The sequence below is a fragment of the Pocillopora damicornis genome, chromosome 4 (assembly GCF_964200805.1).
Source record: "Pocillopora damicornis chromosome 4, jaPocDami1.2, whole genome shotgun sequence".
NCBI classification, from domain to species: domain Eukaryota; kingdom Metazoa; phylum Cnidaria; class Anthozoa; order Scleractinia; family Pocilloporidae; genus Pocillopora; species Pocillopora damicornis.
The window spans coordinates 21,616,710-21,637,798 of NC_142673.1; the positions used below are offsets into that span (position 1 = coordinate 21,616,710).

The 21,089-nt window shown below is 39.3% G+C and overlaps 3 protein-coding genes across 5 annotated transcripts; all 3 read right to left on the reverse strand.

The window, feature by feature from the left end:
* Positions 1-191: 191 nt before the first annotated feature.
* LOC149047245 (uncharacterized) lies at positions 192-8,158 on the reverse strand. The gene is made up of 4 exons (XM_089204233.1): positions 8,117-8,158; positions 6,649-6,895; positions 916-1,044; positions 192-662 (listed from the first exon to the last, which is right to left on the reverse strand). The coding sequence occupies exons 1-4, from the start codon at positions 8,156-8,158 to the stop codon at positions 295-297; spliced, it is 786 nt and encodes a 261-aa protein (XP_089060359.1). The 3' UTR covers positions 192-294.
* A 2,657-nt stretch (positions 8,159-10,815) lies between these two features.
* On the reverse strand, positions 10,816-13,747 carry LOC149047246 (uncharacterized). The gene is made up of 5 exons (XM_089202511.1): positions 13,261-13,747; positions 12,887-13,025; positions 11,921-12,079; positions 11,526-11,654; positions 10,816-11,287 (listed from the first exon to the last, which is right to left on the reverse strand). The coding sequence occupies exons 2-5, from the start codon at positions 12,948-12,950 to the stop codon at positions 10,920-10,922; spliced, it is 720 nt and encodes a 239-aa protein (XP_089058637.1). The 5' UTR covers positions 12,951-13,025; positions 13,261-13,747; the 3' UTR covers positions 10,816-10,919.
* A 3,752-nt stretch (positions 13,748-17,499) lies between these two features.
* On the reverse strand, positions 17,500-20,485 carry LOC113671701 (putative skeletal organic matrix protein 5). Of its 3 annotated transcripts, XM_089202513.1 has the most exons (6): positions 20,379-20,485; positions 19,963-20,024; positions 19,465-19,602; positions 19,267-19,312; positions 18,580-18,715; positions 17,500-18,263 (listed from the first exon to the last, which is right to left on the reverse strand). In XM_089202513.1, exons 3-6 carry the CDS (start codon positions 19,538-19,540, stop codon positions 17,745-17,747), a joined length of 777 nt encoding a protein of 258 aa, XP_089058639.1. In that variant the 5' UTR covers positions 19,541-19,602; positions 19,963-20,024; positions 20,379-20,485; the 3' UTR covers positions 17,500-17,744. The 3 variants fall into 3 exon arrangements, with proteins under 3 accessions (XP_089058639.1, XP_089058640.1, XP_027043753.2); XM_089202514.1 differs by lacking the exon at positions 19,963-20,024; XM_027187952.2 differs by lacking the exons at positions 19,963-20,024; positions 20,379-20,485 and having other exon boundaries at positions 19,465-19,758.
* Between the last annotated feature and the right edge of the window lie 604 nt (positions 20,486-21,089).

Consider the following 21,089-nt stretch of genomic DNA (forward strand, 5'->3'; position numbering starts at 1 on the left):
GACTAATTTCTCTTCGGTGAATTTTCTGGCAGAGAAAGGTAAAATTATATAAAAAGTTGGGAGTAGAAACATTTTCAAATAAGAAAAGTGCGGTGAAAAAAAAGAAACCTTTGCAAAGTAAACCCGGAGCTTGAAATGAACTTGCACATGCGAGTGGCAGCACGTGAACAAAAAAAACCTTCAGATGCATCACAATGCACAACTTCATTTTACTACGCAGCATTGTTACAATCTACTGGTTGGCTTAAGCTCAGAGAAGAGTTTCATTTCCTCTCGCTTTCTAGGCAGGGCGTGCTAGACCCAGGAGATCGCTACCTTGCAGAGACCAGTGCCAGACCTATATGTACCGCTTATGACACGGTTCATGCTCAGCCATACGTCGGTCGCGGTAGACGGGGGTCTCCCAATGAGCTGTCCACTTAGTTGAAACAGGTATCTGCTGTCGTACACGGCTTGATAGCCGCGGTAATTGGTCACTTCCACACGCTCATGGCTGATGTAAATCGTCATGTGATCGCTGATGACTTTTGCTTTGGATTCAACCGTCAGGTGACCATTAGTGGTGTAATCCTGGTGACCAGTGAAATCGTTTGTAAATATTAAAAAATTTTTATTGTAGCCATGTACCTCTGCGCCTTTAGTAGTTGTTCCCGCGTCGCCTCCTACAAGGAAAAAAAGAACAAAGGAGAAATTGAGGCACGCAAAATCCTGATGCACCGTGGACCCATGTTCCCCTTAAATGTCCAAAGTACATTGCTTTTATTCATGCGCAACGTATTAGTAACTTCAGTCTCAGATGTATTTCAATAGTTTGTTTTCCTTAAACAATAGTGAAGCATAAAGCTCTTATAGTGCATTAAAAAAGATGTTTTACTCCTATGCAGTGCCATGTCAATGTCAAGTCTCTTCTCTTACCAAATCCATTGACAGTGGGCGAGTCGGCAATATCAAACGAGAATCCTGTCACTTTACGCGCAAACCACAGGTCAATTCTGGCAGTTCGTTTGGAGCCCCAACATTTATCAAATGTTATGCGAATCTTTCCTGTGAATTTCAAGTAAATTAAGAGTTTAATGTAAAAAGCATTTTACAAGTAATTTGAACACGTAAGTTAAGGTAATTATTCAAGTAAGTTTATTTCAGTTTAAGCTCTTAACTCTAGACTCTAACACATCCTGAAGACTTTAAATGATAACAGTTTTTTCTTCTGAAACATCCAACGCATCGGACCACGTCAAACTTAAAGCTGAAATCACCGTGATCTACAATATGTATATTCTTGGTAAAGCTAATTTTGTTATTTTCTACCTTGGTTTGCACAAACTCCTGGTACCACCTTAAAACTTTCCAGCAAAACGACACTGGCGTCTCGGGTCCCGTAAACTCTGTTCGTGTTCAGATCCACTTGCCACGCAGGACTGATCGGATCTCTGGGCTGACTGCAGGTAAAGCACCGACAGCCCGAGGCTGCAAAGGAACAAAAAGGATATATGTTTGTTATCTTCTTGTAGGTTTGCGTTGGATTTTTAAAACCGTTTCTCTAAGGATTAAGGGTCCAAGAGGAATCAGCAGCAGCAAACGAACTTTCCTTCTTTTTCCCTGAATTAAATGATGCAGTTTTAAACAAGCCTTCGATATGATGGTCAAGAATTTCAGCAGAGGCTTCTGTAGAACAACAAGATAAACCGCTCGTGATAAACGCAAAGATCAAAACGGGTTATAAACGACTTTTGAATCATCCACAAAAGGGAGGTTGGGGTGGGGAGAAAAAGGAACAACTACGAAAAAAACGGAAACTAGGTAGACCCAGCCAATCAATGATAAAAGTGAATTAGCGCAATACCTGTCATGGCGCTCAAGCTGGTCAAGGTAATATAAAGCGTCATCGAAAGATGAAGTATAATCATCTCGGTAGACTGAGGAAGACTGTCGATTAAACCACGAGCTCTCACGACTGATGTCTGCTGAAGGGTTTGGAATATGCCTCAAACGTTAAGTGACGCTCGCTTTTATATGTACCAGCTCTATATTGTTGCAAATCGTGCCACGAATAGTTTTTCTCTGGAGAGATTTTCATTTCCTTTTTAATTTATCTTAATTGAAAAATATATTTTACGTTGCTTAGTGTCTGTTCAGTAATAGATCGTGGATGACGTCCAAATATGAGTAGAACAAAAGAGTGACACACGAAGCGCAGCCAAATGTGTCACGACGGATTCCTGCTGAGTTTTCTGGAATATGCTTCAAATGTTGTGTGACACCAGCTCTTTATTGTTACGAACAACACCAAGACTCATTGTCGACATTTGAAACAATTTTTCTCTTGGCTGTTTTTTCTTTTTGATTGTCGTTGTTTTGTTACTTTCTCTTTTCCATATCGTGATACATGCGAGAGAAGGTTTCAAATAAAAACATGGTTTGATGTTACAAAATAATAAACTTCAGACATGACATAGATGGGAACCAAAACAAATTCTATGAATAGTTTAATCATATTTTCATTTTGATTGGTTCTTTCTTATGTTCTATTAACAACTTTTTCCTTGTCTATTATAAAAAGCAAAATAGATCCATGTTGCCTGGGGCTCGTACAATAATGGATCACAGAAAACATCTGGCATCTCATGTATCACTTTTTCGTTTTTACCACATTTTGAAGTTAATCGTGATCTATCACCATAAAGACCCATGGCAACAAGGAATCTATTTCGAACCAAATCAAATTCACCATGAGTAAAACTTTCCTTGTTCATCAAATAAAACAATTAGATTACATGTTGTTAGATCACAGAAAATGTGTCTTTTTTTCTTCTTGCCACATTTTGGTGTCTTCCACGATCTATTACAGTACAAACACATAGCAACCCCGAATCTATTTGTTCATATGATAAAAAAAGAAGATATTGTTACTAATGAAAAATCGGAATAGATTCCATGTTTCCATGGGTCTGTACAGTTATAGATCACGGATAAAAAAGTTGCTTATTCCAGAACGCTCAACAGCTATCAGTGACACACTCCACTGAGCACTGAGTGTGACTTTTTTGTTCTTACGACATTATGAAGTCACCTGTGATCTCTTACTGAACAGATGCATGACAACAAGGATTCTGTTTATTAGATATTCACTAAGCGAGAATAGACTTAATATAGTTTTATCAAGTCAGAGCAAAAAGCTTAACTTATCTGTGATGAGTTATACCTTTTCATGAGTCAACCTCGAGCTCGAGTCAAGTTCGACTCACAAGTCACGTTCGAGTCAACTTTAATTTTTCCTTTCTCTGTAAAATAACATCGTAAGGCAATACACTATTATGGCAACCGCCATATGTAACATGTCGGTCGAGTACGAGAAATCAGATTTTTACTCTGGGTCTAGACGGTTTGTCGTTAAATGAGGAATTCTGCGTAATGTGTATATAATCAAAAAAGGATACGGAATCTTTGGGGGAAACTCGAAGGTGCCTTGGAATGTTTACTTCTATGAATGCAGCTGTGAATCAGAGCAGAATTGACCCTCGCAAACTTTCAAAATATTGCAATAGAGCTTTCGTATTAGGAAAACCTAAATGTCCACCTTTTGGCAAGCTGTCAGGGAAGACTCAAATGTTTTATCTACTGAGGTGTATAAACCGAAAAACTTGTTGTTTTGAATCTTGTAGTAGTTTCCTGGTGCTTAGCCTTCTGTAGAGAACTCAAGTTCGGACCGATCACCTTCTTGTTACAAATAAAGGCTTAGTTCATACTATCTACAGAAGTCTTCCTTTTCAATGAGCTTTATCTGCAAAGTGGGTCCAGATAACCAATCTAAAGCGACTGTTGGGTGGAATTAATGTTGGACGGGAATGTAATTTATATCAAACTTTTAAGTTGACCAAGACAGTAAGATTAATTTGTAACCTGTCTTCCAACCTCAGACTTAATGCTTTGACTCATTTTGTTTGTTTGTTTGTTTGTTTGTTAGGACAATTTGGTTTTATCCAGTAAGATGAGAGTGTTAATTGGTTATCATAAAAAGTTTTTAAACCTTAGCCCTTTGTCAGAGCGAAACACCACAGTTTGTTGGTAAACTTACCCACTTTAGTGATATGTTTGTTTTTTGGGCTATCCCTGACGGCCGACAACGAGTATGAAAAGGAAATTATACACGTCATGCAACACTCTTCGGTGAATTTTCTGGCAGAGAGAGGTAAACATATAGGTAACTGGGAGTAGAAGCATTTTCATATAAGAAAAAGTGTAGTGAAAAGAAAAGAAACCTTTGCAAAGTAAACCTGGAGCTCAAAACATGTCAGTGGCAGCACGTGAACCGAAAAAAAAACCTTAAGATGCATTACAATGCACAATTTTATTTTACTACGCTAACACTCGTTGTTGGTTTGGTTGATTCTTCTTTAATCTCTTTTCTTCTCAAGTTGTTACAACGGGGACTAACTCCTATCTGATGAGAAAAGCGAGGGTCACCGTTTATAAAGGTGACACTGCAGATGACACTACTAAGCTGTCAATCTTCTTGTATCGTCATCGTTCCATCTCAGCCAGCGAATCATGTTAGATTACGCGTGACAGTTCCTGCCTTAAGTCTCTTATTCTTACAGTTGAGATCGGCCAGAACAGAAACGAGATTGGTAATATAAAAATCATAACTAAGCTATTGACGGAATATTATTCACATCTAAAGGGGTATCTTAAGAGAAAATTGCCGTAGCAGACCGTTACATAACAACATCATGATTACAAAAGTTGAAGAAGAAGGGGCGTTCACAAGTACCGCCCCCAAGTTGCTACGTGCTAGTCATAGTAACTATCTAATTGCGAAACATGAAGGGTATCCCATGTTTACACCTTTAAGAACGGGAGGTGTCGAACGTGACCTTTTACCAGAGAGATTCACTCTTCCTGGATTAACAAACGAGTTCTAATTACCGTAGAAACTGACTTCCTGGATTAACAAATTAACTTAATTAATAACAAAGCTTTCCCAAGACACTATCACGAGTTCTAATTACCGTAGAAACTGAACAACTGTTTCCATGTCAACTTCACGATCATAACGAGGAAAACGTGACCAAACTCTATCTTTAAGATAAGACCTCCAAAAGGAATAAGGAGTAATCAACCTGCCCTTTTTTTGCAGGAATGGTTTAAAGTAATATAATATTTCGATTCCCTTTCCCCGACACCAATATAAGGAAACCCTTACGATATTTCAGATTAAATATAGTTGTATTTTTATCGTTTAACATAATCTCCTCTTAACTATGCAGCATTGTTACAATTTACTGGTTGACTCAAGCCCAGAGAAGAGTTTCATCTCTTTACTACGCAGCATTGTTACAATCTACTGGTTGACTCAAGCTCAGAGAAAGGTTTCATCTCCTCTTTTCTATGCAGCAGCATCTCCTCTCACGTGCTGAGCAGGGCTTGCTAGACCCAGGAGATCGCTACTTTGCAGAGACCAGTGCCACGCCTATATGAATTGCGTATGACACGGTTCCAGCTCAGCCAGATGTCGGTCGCAGTAGAGGGGGGTGTTGCAATGAGCCGTTCACTTAGTTGAAACAGGTATCTGCTGTCGTACACGGCTTGATAGCCGCGGTAATTGGTCACTTCCACACGCTCATAGCTGATGTAAATCGTCGTGTGATCGCTAATGACTTTTTCTTTGGATTCAACCGTCAGGTGACCGTTAGTGGTGTAGTCCTCGTGACCAGTGAAATCGTTGGTAAATATTAAAAAATGTTTATTGTAGTTATGTATTTCTGCGCCTTTAGTGGTTGTTCCCGCGTTGCCACCTATGAGGAAAAAGAGGAAAGCAGAAGGAAAGGAAAAAAAAAGGACAAAGGAGAAATTGAAGCACGCGAAATCCAGATGCACCATGCACCCATGTTCCCAATGAATGTCCAAAGCACATTCATGTGCCACGTATTGGTAACTTTATTCTCAGATGTATTTCAATAATTTGTTTTCCTAAAACAAGAGTGAAGCATAAAGCTCTTATGGTGCATTAAAAAAGACTTACTCCTATACAGTGGCATGTCAATGGAGGCGCGGTGGCCTCATGGTTAGGATCGGGTGGTCCGGGTTCGAGCCCTGGCCAGGGTCATTGTGTTCTTAGGCCTTTATTCTCACAGTACTTCTCTTCACCCAGGTGTACAAATGGGTACTAGCAAATGTGCTGGGGGTAACCCTACGATGGACTAGCATCCCATCCAGGGGGAGTAGCAATACTCCTAGCCGCTTCATGCTAAGAAAACCAGAGTTAAGCACCGGCCCCATGGGCCACTAAAGGCTTTACTTACTTACTAGTGGCATTTCAATACGTTAAACTAGGTCTCTTCTCTTACCCGATCATCGACAGCCACAGGTCAATCCTAGCAGTTCCTTTGGAGCCTCAACATTTATCAAATCTTATGCGAAGCTTTCCTGTGAATTTCAGGTAAACTACGAGTTCAATGTAAATTAGGTATTCAAGTAAGTTCATTTTAATTTAAGCTCTTAACTCTAGACTCTGGCACATCTTGAAAATTTTAAATGAGTTTTCCCAATAAAGCACCCAATGCACTGGACCACGTCAGACTTAAAGTTGAAATCACCGTGTTCTACAAAATGTATTTTCTTGGTGATGCTGATTTTGTTATATCCTACCTTGGTTTGTACAAACTCCTGGCACCACCTTCAAACGTTCCAGCAAAACGATACTGGCGTCTCGGGTCCCGTAAACTCTGTTCGTGTTCAGATCTACTTGCCACCCAGGACTGATCGGATCTCTGGGCTGACTACAGGTGAAACAGAGACAGCCCGAGGCCGTAAAGTTAAAAAAAAGGATGTGTTTTGTTGTCTTCTTGTAAGTTTGCGTTGGATTTTTAAAACCATTTCTCCAAGGATGAAGGGTCTAAGAGGAATCAGTAGCGGAAAACGGACTTTCCTTCCTTTTCTCTGAATTAAATGACACAAATTGAAACTAGCCCTCGATATGATGGTCAAGAATTTCATCAGGCTTCTGTAGAACAACAAGATAAACTGCTCGTGACAAACACAAAAGTCAAAGCGGGTTATAACGAGTTTTGAATTATCCACAAAGAAAGTGGGGAAGGGATGGAACAACTACGAAAAAACTTAAACTAGGCAGAAACTAGCACTACCTGTAAAGGTGCTCAAGCTGGTCAAGGTAATATAAAGCGTTGTCGAAAGATGAAGTATAATCATCTCGATAGACTGAGGAAAACTGCTGATTAAACCACAAGCTCTCACGACTGATGTCTGCTGAATGGTTTGGAATATGCCTCAAACATTATGTGATGGTCCTCGCTTTAATATGCACCGGCTCTAAATTGTTGCAAATCGTGCCACGAATAGTTTTTCTCCAGAGAGATATTTATTTCCTTTTTCCCATATCTTAATTAAAAAACGGATTTCACGTAACCTAGTGTCTGCACAGTAAGCGACATAACGTTTGAGGCATATTCCAAACCATTCAGCGGCTAGGAGTATTGCTACTCCCCCCTGGATGGGATGCTAGTCCATCGCAGGGTTACCCCCAGCACATTTTGCTGGTATCCATTTGTACACCTGGGTGAAGAGAAGCACTGTGAGAGTAAAGTGTCTTGCCTAAGAACACAACACAATGACCCCGGCCAGGGCTCGAACCCGGACCACCCGATCCGGAGTCGAGCGCGCTAACCATGAGGCCACCGCGCCTCTTCATGGATGACGTCTAAATATGAGTAGAACAAAAGAGTAGCCCACGAAGCGCAGCCAAATTTGTCACGACGGATTTCTGCTGAGTTTTCTGGAATATGCCTCAAATATTGCGTGACACTAGCTCTTCATTGTTATGAATAACACCAAGAATCATTGTCGACATTTGAAACATTTTTCTCTTGGCTATTTTTTCGTTTTGATTGTCGTTGTTTTGTTAGTTTCTCCTTTCCATATCGTAAAACATACGAGAGAATGTTTCAAATAAAAATATGGTTTGATGTAAAAAAAAAAAAACTTCAGACATGACATAGATGGAAACCAAAACAAATTCTATGAATAGTTTAATCATATTTGCATTTTGATCGGTTCTTTGTTATGTCTATCATATAGAGCAAAATAGATTCCATGTTGCCTGGGGCTTGTACAGAAATGGATCACCGGAGACATCAGGCATCTCGTGAATCACTTTTTTTTTTTTTTACCACATTTTGATGTCAACTGTGATCTACCTCTGTAAAGACCCATGGCAACATGGAATCTATTTCGAACCAAATCAAATTCACCACACTGATATTGGTCGATAGTTTGTGGTATCATTGCGTTTTCCAGAATCTTTATACAATGGGGTAACCCTAGCAGACTTCCTCTGATCAGGAAAAATACTAGTTAACAGGGATTGATTAAATATATAAGTGAGAGACTCTGCAATTAAATCAGGACACTCCCTTAACAGTTTAGCTGAAATATCATGTAGTCCAGTAGCTTTAGACCTACAAAGTTTTGAGAGCAGAGAAAAAGTATTTGCCGATGTTGTTTCCTCAAAGGCGAACTCCTTGTTAGTTGCGCAAAGAAATTCTTCATAGGTGGTCTCAGCATTCTCAACATTTCGGTTGTTAGTTAGGTCCAATTTCAGTAAAGAAAGTATTTAATAATTCAGCAACGTCTGCTTGACTCTTCAATTTTTGCCCTTGATATTGTATTTCATTTATGACAGTTTTATTCGTCTTACGAGATGTCATTTTGTTGATCGTTTCCCAAGTTTTGCGTTGATCTTTGGCGCAACCGTTAAAAACAATTTTATAGTAGGCCTTTTTAACAGACTTAATTTCCCGATTTACTCGATTTTTCGTTTTTCGAAACTGGTTCCAAGAAGAGGGATCTCTGGATTTTATAGCTTTCCTCTTAAGCCGGTCTCTGAAGTTCATCCGCTTTTTTAATACGGTAGTAATCCAAGGAGACTTGGAGGGGCGCGTGCGTTTAGTCTTCAATGGGGCATGTCTGTCGCAAACACTTATAAATAAATCTTTCCATGTTTTCCACATATCATTGGGGTCGTGAAATTCTTTTATATTGTCCCACGGTTATGTCAAAATGTCGTTTCGAAAATTAGTGGAGTTAAAGTGTTTAAATTTCCTATAATTGATTAAGTTAATTCCTTTTGAAGGAGCGGGAATTTAAATTTTACGGCATACGTAGATTAAGCTGTGGTCGCTTATGCCAACGTGAGACATCCCAGAACATATAATATTGTCTTGATGACTGATGAAAATAAGATCAATTAAGGTGCTTGATGAAGGTGTGAGTGGGCTCATCAATTAATTGTTTCAAACCAGACATTTTGATAATACTTAAGAGGGCCCTTGCATGAATATTATCACTTGATAGTGAATTACAATTCATGTCACCTATACGATAATGTTCAACATGTTTAGAATCTAGTCTTCCTAACAAAGTATCAAGATGCGCAAAAAGATCAGGAGATGAGTTTGGCGGTCTTTACCACGATATGACTATAAAAGCTTTTAAGTTCGCTTACGAATTGCAATGGATAAGATTTACAGGGGCTGATTATACAAATCCTCGCGGACAACATAATTTATGTCCGAACGAATATAACAGCAAACACCCCCTCCAAATCTACCATTAAAAGTCCTGTCACAACGGATCACATCATAGCCCTCAACTTTAACGTCTTGGTCAGAAATACTCCCATCTAGTCTTGCTCATTGATAGCCAGCAAATCAATACAATCATAATTTAACAGAATACGAAGTTCATCTAAGTGTTTTAGTAGACTTGTAATACTTAAGCTGGCCATTTTAAACCCGCGGCCCTTAGGAATTCAGAAAAGAATCTGAATTGCACCGGGAACCAGGTGGGTTTGAAGTAAAATCAAAGGTCACCCCCACAGATAATGAATGAGAATTAAATCAATGGACGATATGATTAACTAAATTACTTGCTAAAATGGCGATACCCTTCTTGTTAAGATGAAGCTTCTGATTGCTTACGCACGATTCATCAATGTTAAGGTGTTTAATAAAACCCCATCCATTTTGGTTACAAAAGGATTTGATGACTTTGTTACAGTCGGTTACCTTTTAACCGAGACACTCCTCATCATAGCGCTTTGTCAATGCCGAGATCGTGACTTTGGTGTAAGGAGAGGAAGACGAAATTAAATGTATGTTTTTTGGGCTATCCCTAACGGCCGACGAGCATGAAAAGGAAATTACACAGGTTATGTAACAGTGCTAAAGGAATTTCATTGAACAAGTCACTCTGTTTCCGTACAGCGATTAAACTATTGAATGTTCAGCGAAGCTTTTCTGTGAATTTCAATTGATTACGAATTCAATTTTGAAGGAAAAGCTTTTATCAATGTAAGTACCGGTAATCGATTACTTTAATCACTGAGTTATTTGATATAATTTAGCCACAAAAAATTCAATTCATATTCTAAAATGAAAAGTCACACCACATCGAGTCCAAATCTTTTTGCCTAGGAAGAGGATAACCTAAACATAGGTTGTCAAATAGAGTGATATGCTCAAATAAAAGTTTCATCTTAATCAATTGAGTTATTGACTACATATTCGGAGAAAGGAAAATCCGTGTTCAGAGTTGACGATCAAGGCTGACTGACCGTCTCGTTGATGAATTTTCTGGCAGAGAAAGGTAAGATTACATAAAAAGTTGGGAGTAGAAGCATTTTAAAATGAGAAAAAGTGCAGTGAAAAAATATAAACCTTTGCGAAGTAAACCTGGAGCTTGAAATGAACTCGCACATGTGAGTGGCAGCACGTGAACAAAAAAAACTGTAAGATGTAATACAATGCGCAACTTTATTTTACTACGCAGCATTGTTACAATCTACTGGTTGAATCAAGCTTAGAGAAGAGTTTCATTTCCTCTCGCTTTCTAGGCAAGGCGTGCTAGACCCAGGAGATCGCTACCTTGCAGAGACCAGTGCCAGACCTATATGTACCGCTTATGACACGGTTCATGCTCAGCCATACGTCGGTCGCGGTAGACGGGGGTCTCCCAATGAGCTGTCCACTTAGTTGGAACAGGTATCTGCTGTCGTACACGGCTTGATAGCCGCGGTAATTTGTCACTTCCACGCGCTCATGGCTGATGTAAATTGTCATGTGATCGCTGATGACTTTTCTTTTTACTTCAACCGTCATGCGAAGATCAGTATTGTAGTCTTCGTGACCAGTGAAATCGTTAGAATATATTAAAAAAGTTTTATGGAGGCCATGTACCTCTGCGCATTTATTAGTTGTTCCCGCGTCGCCACCTATAAGGAAAAAAGAGGAAAGCAGAAATTGAAGCACGCGAAATCCTGATGCACCGTGAACCCGTATTCCCATTCAACGTCCAAAGAACATTCATGTGCAACGTATTGGTAACTTCAGTCTCAGATGTATTTCAATAGTTTGTTTTCCTAAAACAATAGTGAAACATAAAGCTCTTATAGTGCATTAAAAAAGATGTTTTACTCCTATGCCATGTCAATGTCAAGTCTCTTCTCTTACCCCATCCATTGACAGTGGGCGATTGGGCAATATCAAACGAGAATCCTGTCACTTTACGCGCAAACCACAGGTCAATCCTGGCAGTTCGTTTGGAGCCCCAACATTTATCAAATCGTATGCGAATCTTTCCTGTGAATTTCAAGTAAATTACGAGTTCAATGTGAAAAAGGCATTTTACAAATAATTTGAATACATGTAAGTTAATTTAGTTATTCAAGTAAGTTCATTTCCATTTAAACTCTTAACTCTAAACTCTGGCACATCCTAAGACTTTAAATGATAACAGTTTTTCTAATGAAACATCCAACGCATCGGACCACGTCAAACTTAAAGTTGATGTCACCGTGTTCTACAATATGCATATTTTTAGTAATGCTGATTTTGTTATTTCCTACCTTGGTTTGTACAAACTCCTGGCACCACCTTCAAACGTTCCAACAAAACGATACTGGTGTCTCGGGTGCTGTAAACTCTGTTCGTCTTCAGATCCACTTGCCACGCAGGATTGATCGGATCTCTTGGCTGACTACAGGTGAAGCACCGAGAGCTCGAGGCTGTAAAGGAAAAAAAAATGTTATGCGACGCTCGCTGTTATATACACCGGCTCTACATTGTTGCAAATCGTGCCACGAATAGTTTTTCTTCAGAGGGATTTTTATATCCTTTTTCCCATATCATGATTGAAAAATAGATTTTACGTTGCCTAGTGTCTGTACAGTAATAGATTATGGATGACGTCCAAATATGAGTAGAACAAAAGAGTGGCACACGAAGCGCAGCCGACTGTGTCACGACGGATTTCTGCTGAGTTTTCTGGAATATGCCTTAAATGTTGTGCGACACCAGCTCTTCATTGTTACGAATAACACCAAGAATCATTGTCGACATTTGAAACATTTTTCTCTTGACTTTGAAGACAGAAGATTTTACATGGCTAGCGTATGACAGAAGTCGCATAGGCCTGTCCACACTTTTTTAACACATTTTCCCGCGCTTCGGTAATCTTTACCACGTCTCCTCCCGTACTTTTACAGTGATTTTGGCACCCCAAAGGCCAATACGCTGGGGAAAAATTCACAGATTTGTGAGCAATTTTGGCGAAAAGTGCACCTCCGATCCAGTTGGACCCTTTCTGACCGAGACGTATGCAATTAAAATTTTTGGTTAACTTCTTAGAATGCATCCAAGCAGAAAACTCCAAAGGACTACAAAAGACGTTTCCATCCGACAACGTATCATAGATACCAGCATTATCGAGCTTATGAAATCAGAGAATTTTCTCAGATGAGTCACAGACATTTTTTGGTTGGCCGAAAAAGGAACGAATATTGGGTCAAGTTTGTGCTTATTTATCAGTATACCTGATACATATCCTGAGGCAAACAGTACAACGATACAAAGCGGAAGAATCGCGTGAATCTTCATCTCGGTCCTGTCAAGTGTCGCTTGCAGTTAAGAGGCAAATTCTTCTAGTAGAGGATTTCACTCTCGACAACACAACTGGTATGAGATAGGAAACGGAGTTCACAATATCATATACACTCAAATCAACAAGTTAAAACAAGAACAAAGAGGAGGAATATTTTATTCAGTTTGTCTGGTAAACAAGGAAGCTTTGTCTGAAATTTTACAAAACTTGAACTTTCTACAACTCGCGCCAAGACCTAACAGCGGGTTAGATATTTTTAATGAAAGGCTGAATAAAACGAGAAAAGGTATCAATTAGAATACTTACAGCCGTTTTCTGTAGTCCTTGATTCTCGTCCTTTTTACAATCTCGACATACCGCATTTCCTATGTTCTTCGAGAAATAACGTGCGTTGAGGAATCCAATTTGCGGAGCTCCATTTGACGCCAGTTCTTATATGATATTCAACTACAGTGGACCAGGGAAAGAACTTCGGAGGACTCATGCTACACTTAAAGGTCATATGAACAGCGACATATCAAAATATTCTCTCGACTTATTAAGATGACGCATCCATAACAAACTTCGTCTGGATTTCATAACAGATTCTAATGAAGTTGATTAACATAAACAACATATTTTCCGCCAGGGCGGCCGATAAATGATAACCCGAGACCGAACACCAAGGATCCAAAACCGAGGAGATTAATCTTAAAAAAGAAAAATCTAGAATTGTTTCCACTAGAATAGAAGAAAACATGCTCAAACGCTTTGCTTTTTGTTATTAGGGAACGTCTGTCTCAAACTGCAAGACAAAGACCCGTGTCTACTTTTCTCGAAAATAAAAGAACAAGATTGATGGAATCTTCGATTTGTAGAAATTACCACAATAAAGTACAAGACGAAGACCATCGTAAATCGCTTTGGTCGAAGATGCAACATTTAAGTGTATGGTTGATGAAGAGAGCTCTAAAAGGGATAAGAGAATTCTAAATGCATATTCTGCTCTCAATACATTAGCATGTTCATGCCACGCTTTAAGTTATAATATGAAAAAGAAACATTTTGTTGATAACTGCCTTGCTTTCTGTTTGGACTGTTTCTTGTTGGAGTGAATTAGCTCGAGCACCGCGCGCAAACGGGAGGCACCTGGAGTCTGTTCAGGAGCTTTATTTCATTCTCTGAGTCTCCGTCTCTCTCTGACTCTCTCTGTCTTACGGTCTTCCGCTCTCTTTCAGCCGTAAGAACCTGCTCTTAAATACTCTATCGGTAGGCATGATTGGGTTCGCGAGAGAGGGAATATATCTTTAGAACGCCGACCCAAACAATGTCGTAAGACATTCGAAATAAACAACAAGGTACTTGAAAAACAACCAATCTTCGAGAACAAAACCCTAAACAAACTTGCCGATGAGGACTCTAAGCAAGGACTAGGAAAAACCCAAACACGTCTAGTGATGACGATTACCGCACGATAATTAAGCCCTATTACAACGGTAAAGGACACATTACGCAAAAGGTAAAAATAAACGTGCGGTCTTGCAGCAGTTGATAAACCAAGGCTAATGAGACTCACACAAGGATTTCAAGATAATCTAACAGGCCTAAACAACTCCCAAATACTTAGTCAGAACATTCCTAATTTTAGTAGTTCCCAAACACTTCTAATGTCTATATTATGTTAATATTAACTGTCAAAAAGTTTGATATTTTGAGTCATGTCATTAAATTTCCACATAATTGCCAGCCAAGAGTCTTTGTATGCATTTTAGGAGCAGTCTTAGTCAGTTTCCAAATTGTCACATAATTAGTCTTAACGTCGGCGACGGGACAAAAATGTGGTATAAACGTGGGTTTAATGCAATGTTTTCCACATATCAAGTAACAGAAGATTTCGAGAAAAAGACAAGAGCCTATTTTCTGTTCTGGAAGCGATTTCTGAAATTCAGTTTTCCTTATTTATCAGTGTTTTGACGTGTCTTTGAAAACACTATTACATAAATATCGGACAATTTAACTTACCAAGATGATTATGCCGTAACACACGCTCTCATCTGTCCAGTAGACATATTTTTTGTATTTCGTTATCTTTTCAGAAAACAGGGAAAGTATCAGATGAAACGAGGCGTCGAGTTCACACATCATGCGGTGTATTACGAAAATCATTATCTTGGCAAACGCGTACACGTTATATTTCCAAATTAACTGAATTCGTAAGTCGTTTGATGATACACGTTATTGATCTGGCCCCGGTTGTTCAAAAAATGGGTAACTTCCTATCCGCTGGATAAATCACTATCCAGCGGATAAATTGTACCCCTGGTGTCATATTGGTTGTTCAAAGTGTGGATAGTGCTATGCACTCGTTATCCATGATTTTTTTAGGTAGTAAGAATTTTTAAACACCGGCTAAAAAAAAAACATCAACAACAAAATGACAATCAACATCGTAGAAAGAGAAGAATTTTTCGCCACCAGCTCGATCCCTTAGAGTCTTACACTGACTCTGAATTGAGATCCAGGTATCGTTTTGGATGAGAAGCATTACAATACATCGTATCGCATCGAAAAAAAAATCTGCGAAAATTCTCTATTGTCATTTCAAGGATGTCGGATTTGTAGTATAAAACGGAATGTGCTAAATGCCTAACGCAAATTGACTGACTGTTGAGCGATGACCATTGGTGACCTATTTGTCAAAATTTGTGGTGACAGCGCCCTACAGAACAATAAAGCAAGCTTCAACGTTCATGCAAATACTTTAATGTAAACTTAGTATACCCTTCCAGCACACAATTCATTTTTATTTTATAGAATAGCGGCCCATCAACAAATTTGTCGTTTAGTATGCGTTGCACGTTAGTTTTCCTACGTTAGCAGTCTAAAACGAGATTTTTTGCGCATCAGGTCACAGGAAAAGTAGGATGTCGCTGCAAAGGTTCTGTTATTCAAATAACCGTTTGCTCTGAATGGCATAAAGGAAGTATGCCCAGTCCACACGAGGCTTCAGGGTTCCCGGGACTTCCCATTCGGTTCATTTAGAGGCCAGGCCTTGAAGACTGGAACTGAGTAATCACTCTAAAAGAAGTCGTTTGCGGTCCACATCAGGCCGATCCACATTTACTTCCTTGTTGGTGCTCTCTCTCTCACAGGGGCCAGAACAAACTCGCTTTCCCGCGCACTGGTAATCTTTACCAGGCCTTCTCCCATTCTTTTGCAATGCATTTGGGCATGGTGCCAAGTCATGTATACGTTGCACGAGAAAAAAATTTTAGTCGGGATTGTGGGATTGAAGAACCCTATTGGAGACCCTCTTAATATAGTTTCATCAAGTCAAAGCAAAAACTTTAACTTATCTGTGATGAGTTATATCATTTCACCGGTCAAGTTCGAGCCTGAGTCAAGTTCGAGTCAACTTTACATTTTTACCCCCTTTGTAAAATTATATCGTAAGGCAATACACTGTACATTATGATAGCCGCCATATGTAACATGGCGGTTGAGTACAATAAATCAGTGTTTTACTCCGTGACTCGACGGTTTGTCGTTAAATAATGACTCCTGCCTCAGGTGTGTGTAATCAAAAAGGAGACGGAATCTTTGAGGGAAACTCAAAGGTACCTTGGAATGTTTACTCCGATGAATGCAGCTGTGAATCAGTGCAGGGTTAGCCCTGAAAAACTTTCAAAAGATTGTAATCTTGTAATAAAGCTTTTGTATTAGGAAAACATAAATGTTCACCATTTGGCAAGCTGTTAGGGAAGACTCAAACGTTTTATCTAATGAGGTGTATAAACCGAAAAGCTTGTTGTTTTGAATCTTGTAGTTGTTTCCTGGTGCCTTGCCTACTGTAGAGAACTCAAGTTCGGACTGATCACCTTCTTGTTACAAATAAAGGCTTTGTTCATACTAGCTACAGTATTCTTCCTTTTCGATGAGTTTTTTCTGCAAAGTGAGTCCAGATAACCAATCTAAAGCGATTGTGTTAAATTTCTGCTGACATCTGTGCCTCGGTGATAAAAATAACAATTATTTGACAATGGCAAATGACTGAGTCTTTTGACTAATTGCTAATCCAATTATGGCCCAGCGGCTTATGTTGGACAGCCCTGTTAATTTAAAAGCTTTATGACCCAAAAGAGGGCGGAGAGGCCTAAAGTGACATCAAATACCTATAAAAAGTGTCACGCAAATTGCATGGATGATTTGTTGTCCGTACCAAGCTTCGCTCTCTTCGAAATGTTCGCACGTTAAATGTATCGTCCCAAGAAAATGGTATGATTGGGATATTGAATAAAGCCGTGGAAATATCAATGACTTTTTTATAGGTTAAATAGAGAATAATACATGGGCGCGCGTAGATATGGAATTTCTCTTGGAGTGTTTGACTCGATATCTCACGAGTGAGTGCTACTGACAAGAAAAGTCGTCTTAATTGGTGCGAAAGGCGAATGATGTGTTACCAGCTGATTGGCTATGTAAAACGCACTTAAAGCATCATCGTAATTTTACGTATGTGCAGTCACGGCTTTATTCGGGGTTGTAAATTCATGTAAAGCACCGCAGTTTATATGGAAAATGGGGTTTATTCATGTGATTAACGGTTGAAATCTGCTCGTCCACCAGCCGTTCTATAGAAGGTAACATAACGCTTCTTGGATAATCGTTTCGTGACTTCCTCAGAACAGCTGCAAGATTTGCCATTTTACTTGATATTTATAGCTTTTACTGTCATTTCCTTACTGAATAAAAAAGTTATCGTATACTTTATGAATCACATTTAGAGAAGTGGCTAACTTCCTTTTCTTGTTTCACTGGACCAGGATGTAACCCATGGCTTTGATGTGCTTGTCACCATTATCCGCGTTGTGAGTAGCCTGGTTACCACACGTATTGGAGTTATCGCGATATCCTCCTGTTCCAAACCCAATCCTCGAGTCACAGGACCCACAGTTCTTCTCGTTGTTGCCAAGGATACCAATCCTCGCTTTAGAAGAATCACGGTAACCAGGAAAAACGTTAAACCCTTGCTTGTTACAGTTGGTTTGCAGTGAAGCTCGGAAACCAATCAGCGACTTCCACGTGTTTCGATCCAGTGAGGTTGAGCGGTAGTGTCCATCAGCAATCAGCGAGTACAAGGAGTTGGCTGGTCTGTTGATGACAATGAAGTTGATCTGATGGCCGATCTTCATACCCAGACAGATCTTGGAAAAGGGTGTGCTCCAGTAGGTCGGTAGTTTGGTTTCACGATGGTCAAACCCAGTTTTCCCTCCAGGACGATTGAAGTCGGCCATGTTGGTCCAATAACTGGAATCGTAATGGAAGGTTTGCTAGTAATGAAAAAAGTGAGAAACCCTTTATTTTGGCGATCAAAAGTACGCCATTATTAGACTTATCTGGTACAGTCCACCTGTTACCACCGGACTGACGAGGGACCAAGGGGTCTGACCGTTTTTCGTTTAGGAGCATGTGATAGATATAATATCAAGAGAAAACAAACGCTTCTTTGAAATGGTCTTGGAAAAATTGAGAGCAAAGTACCAAATCTTTCAGTCATATTGTGACCTATTTTAAGTTTAAAACCTGGAGTAGAAAAGTTTCCTATAAATGCAAACTACAACGTTATATTGCATTATTGTGTCGCACCTTATGGCCGTCGATTTTCATGACCAGCGTCCACCCCCCACCTCCGCATCCTCCAATTTCATGGCTGGTCATGTGACAGTAAACAGGAATTTTACCAGTGTTAGTCTGAAGCAAGTAGGCTGTGTTTCCTCGAGATCTGTCATTAAAGCATAAAAAGAAATGTTGCCTCTTACAGATGAGCTTACGAAGACTTGAATTATTTCGGCTGAGATAAAACAGTGCCTGTGTCCCATGCTAAGGCATAGCTTCGTTCGTTTCTTATTTATAGTTGTTCAAATGCTGTTATCTAAATAATTGGATAGTTTTATCTTTGTGAACGTTCTCAGATACCCGTCGCTAAAGAATTACGCATGGTTATGAGCTTGCGTAACAAAGCGAGAGGAAGAAATGTACCAAATTAATAAACTTTTCCCTGTCTCCCTCTCAAAGAAAATCCTTTTTGCAATCTAGTTTACAGTGAAAGTATTTTCGTTGTCATTTCCTTTGTTGACCCAATTCATTAACTTTTCAACCATGAGAATCATTCCGACACCAAAACGTCTGTTATTTTTATATAAATCTTAACTTGCTGCTGTCCTTAAGGCCTTTACTCTCTATTTCACATTTGCTTATTTATTTCTTCCAAATTGGAAAATGAATTATACGTCGGAAAGTAGAATAATACTCAATTTGTATGTTCATAATTACCTTCCGTTTTTGAGGTGAATCTCTTTGCAAGATGTAAAAGGTGAAGCTTTGAGAAATAAAGTAACATCAAAATTAATGCCATCCAAAACAGAAAAAAAAAAAAGAGAGAAATGCTTTTCTTTAGTAAACGCCGGCAAAGGAACCTTTAAATGAGAAGCGGATATAATCAGCATCATTAATTATTGACGTTCCTCATACCTGGAGGATTCAAGAGATTCAGTCCACGAGCTATCTCTTCTATATCGCGTTCAAGTTTTCCGAACCTTTTGTCCATTACTGCCTTAAGCGTTTGAATGGCTTCAGTGCAGTTGTCCCGGCGTTCGTACGCTGCAGTAACTGTAAAAAAAAGAATGAAGATCTTTGCAAACATGAGTACCAGAAAAAACGGAGTATTGATGGGCGAATTCATCTCAGCTCGCTGTCACAGCCCTGAGCTACAATACGAACTTTGCAGAATGAGATCAACTCCTGTTTGTCAAGCTTTTAACTCGTGTCAAGACTTCCTTGCTCGTATGGGATACATATGTCATGCCGAGGAAACTTAAAACCTTTCTTAATGGTTTTAAGGAATTAAAAGGCCTCTCCGTGGGTCTTATGCGAGCTGTTTCTCGTCTGGAGGATTACACCTATGTCGATAGACAGGAAGATAACTGTATTTCAAGAGTTTATTCATGTGCAACCCTTGAAATCTCCTACTTGACCAATTCTTTCAGCAAAGTCCGCTTTGATCTGATAGTAGCCTTAGGGGAATCATCTACCTGATAAAATCAAGAGAAAACGAGAGGGTCAATGCCCTGATCATGAGCAGATTTTTAAATACTTTTATGTGTGCTTTTTCCCATCTCAGTCTTTGATACCACGTATGTCAAATAAAAACAAAAACCAAACGAAACAAAACAAAACAAAACCCCCTAAAAAGCAAAAACGGGAAATATATGGCATTTCACGAGGTTCAGCAATCCGCTGAAATCTCCTAATCAAATAATGCTATGAGCAAAGTTCACTCTGTTCTGATGATACCCTATAGGGAAGGGGGAAAGGGGAAAAACTGTAAAATAGACCTAACATTAAAAAACATATTTTTTCTTACGAAAGGGAGATTTCGTCACTACCTTTTAGTGGTTTGAAATAATTCCAAGTGAGCTGTTCAGTTCCCTTTCCGCGATACTACTCACTCTAGAAAAACAGGAAGTATACTGCATTTCACGAGATTCAGCAATGCATAAAAGTCATGTGTGCTCAAAGGGCTGATTTATACGGTATCAACTTTGTCACATGCGACAAGCTTGCGACTGGCCTACATGACGTGCGCAATATTTTTACCGACGACGTGCCAAAGTCGCGAACAATTCCCCTCCCTCTTAAACATGTTAAAATATTCATTGTCTCGGATATTGAACAGGACTTTTTTCTTCACTTCACAGCGAAACTAAGTTCTCTGTGTCATCTTCCTAAAGTGTTAACTACACTTTTGTTGCATTCAACGACTTACCAACGACGGCAACTTTGTCCCCCATTTTGATGCAAGAAACACAAAATGTTAACTATTACAGAAACCTTCTCAAATCAACTCAACTCTACTTAACTCAATGGAAATTTGTCACAAAATGCGTCATTTTTATGGATTTCGGCTGCGATTGTCGCAGCGTTTTAAAACATGATTTTTAAACCTACGAAATTTTCTGAGATACATGCGACAGTCGTAAGCGAGTTGCAAGTTTGATTTACACGAAAAAAATTCGTTGTAGGCCTATCGCAAGCGACAAAGTCGTACCGTATAAGCCGGCGTTAAGACATTTCTTCGAGCAAAGTCTGGTTAGATC

Excerpts from the sequence above, each read along its gene's own strand:
- LOC149047245 (XM_089204233.1), bottom strand. The coding sequence starts at position 8,158 with ATGCCTGATGTCTCCGGTGATCCATTTCTGTACAAGCCCCAG. Across the intron at positions 6,896-8,116 it reads CATTTCTGTACAAGCCCCAG|ACCCTTCATCCTTGGAGAAA; the intron begins GCAACATGGAAT and ends GATTCCTCTTAG. Across the intron at positions 1,045-6,648 it reads AGGAGTTTGTACAAACCAAG|GAAAGATTCGCATAACATTT; the intron begins GTAGGATATAAC and ends TGAAATTCACAG.
- LOC113671701 (XM_027187952.2), bottom strand. The coding sequence starts at position 19,675 with ATGAATTCGCCCATCAATACTCCGTTTTTTCTGGTACTCATGTTTGCA. Across the intron at positions 18,716-19,266 it reads ATTCACCTCAAAAACGGAAG|ATCTCGAGGAAACACAGCCT; the intron begins GTAATTATGAAC and ends CTTTAATGACAG. Across the intron at positions 18,264-18,579 it reads TGAAAATCGACGGCCATAAG|CAAACCTTCCATTACGATTC; the intron begins GTGCGACACAAT and ends TTTCATTACTAG.
- LOC149047246 (XM_089202511.1), bottom strand. The coding sequence starts at position 12,950 with ATGAAGATTCACGCGATTCTTCCGCTTTGTATCGTTGTACTGTTTGCC. Across the intron at positions 11,655-11,920 it reads AGGAGTTTGTACAAACCAAG|GAAAGATTCGCATACGATTT; the intron begins GTAGGAAATAAC and ends TGAAATTCACAG. Across the intron at positions 11,288-11,525 it reads GCCCACTGTCAATGGATGGG|GTGGCGACGCGGGAACAACT; the intron begins GTAAGAGAAGAG and ends TTTTCCTTATAG.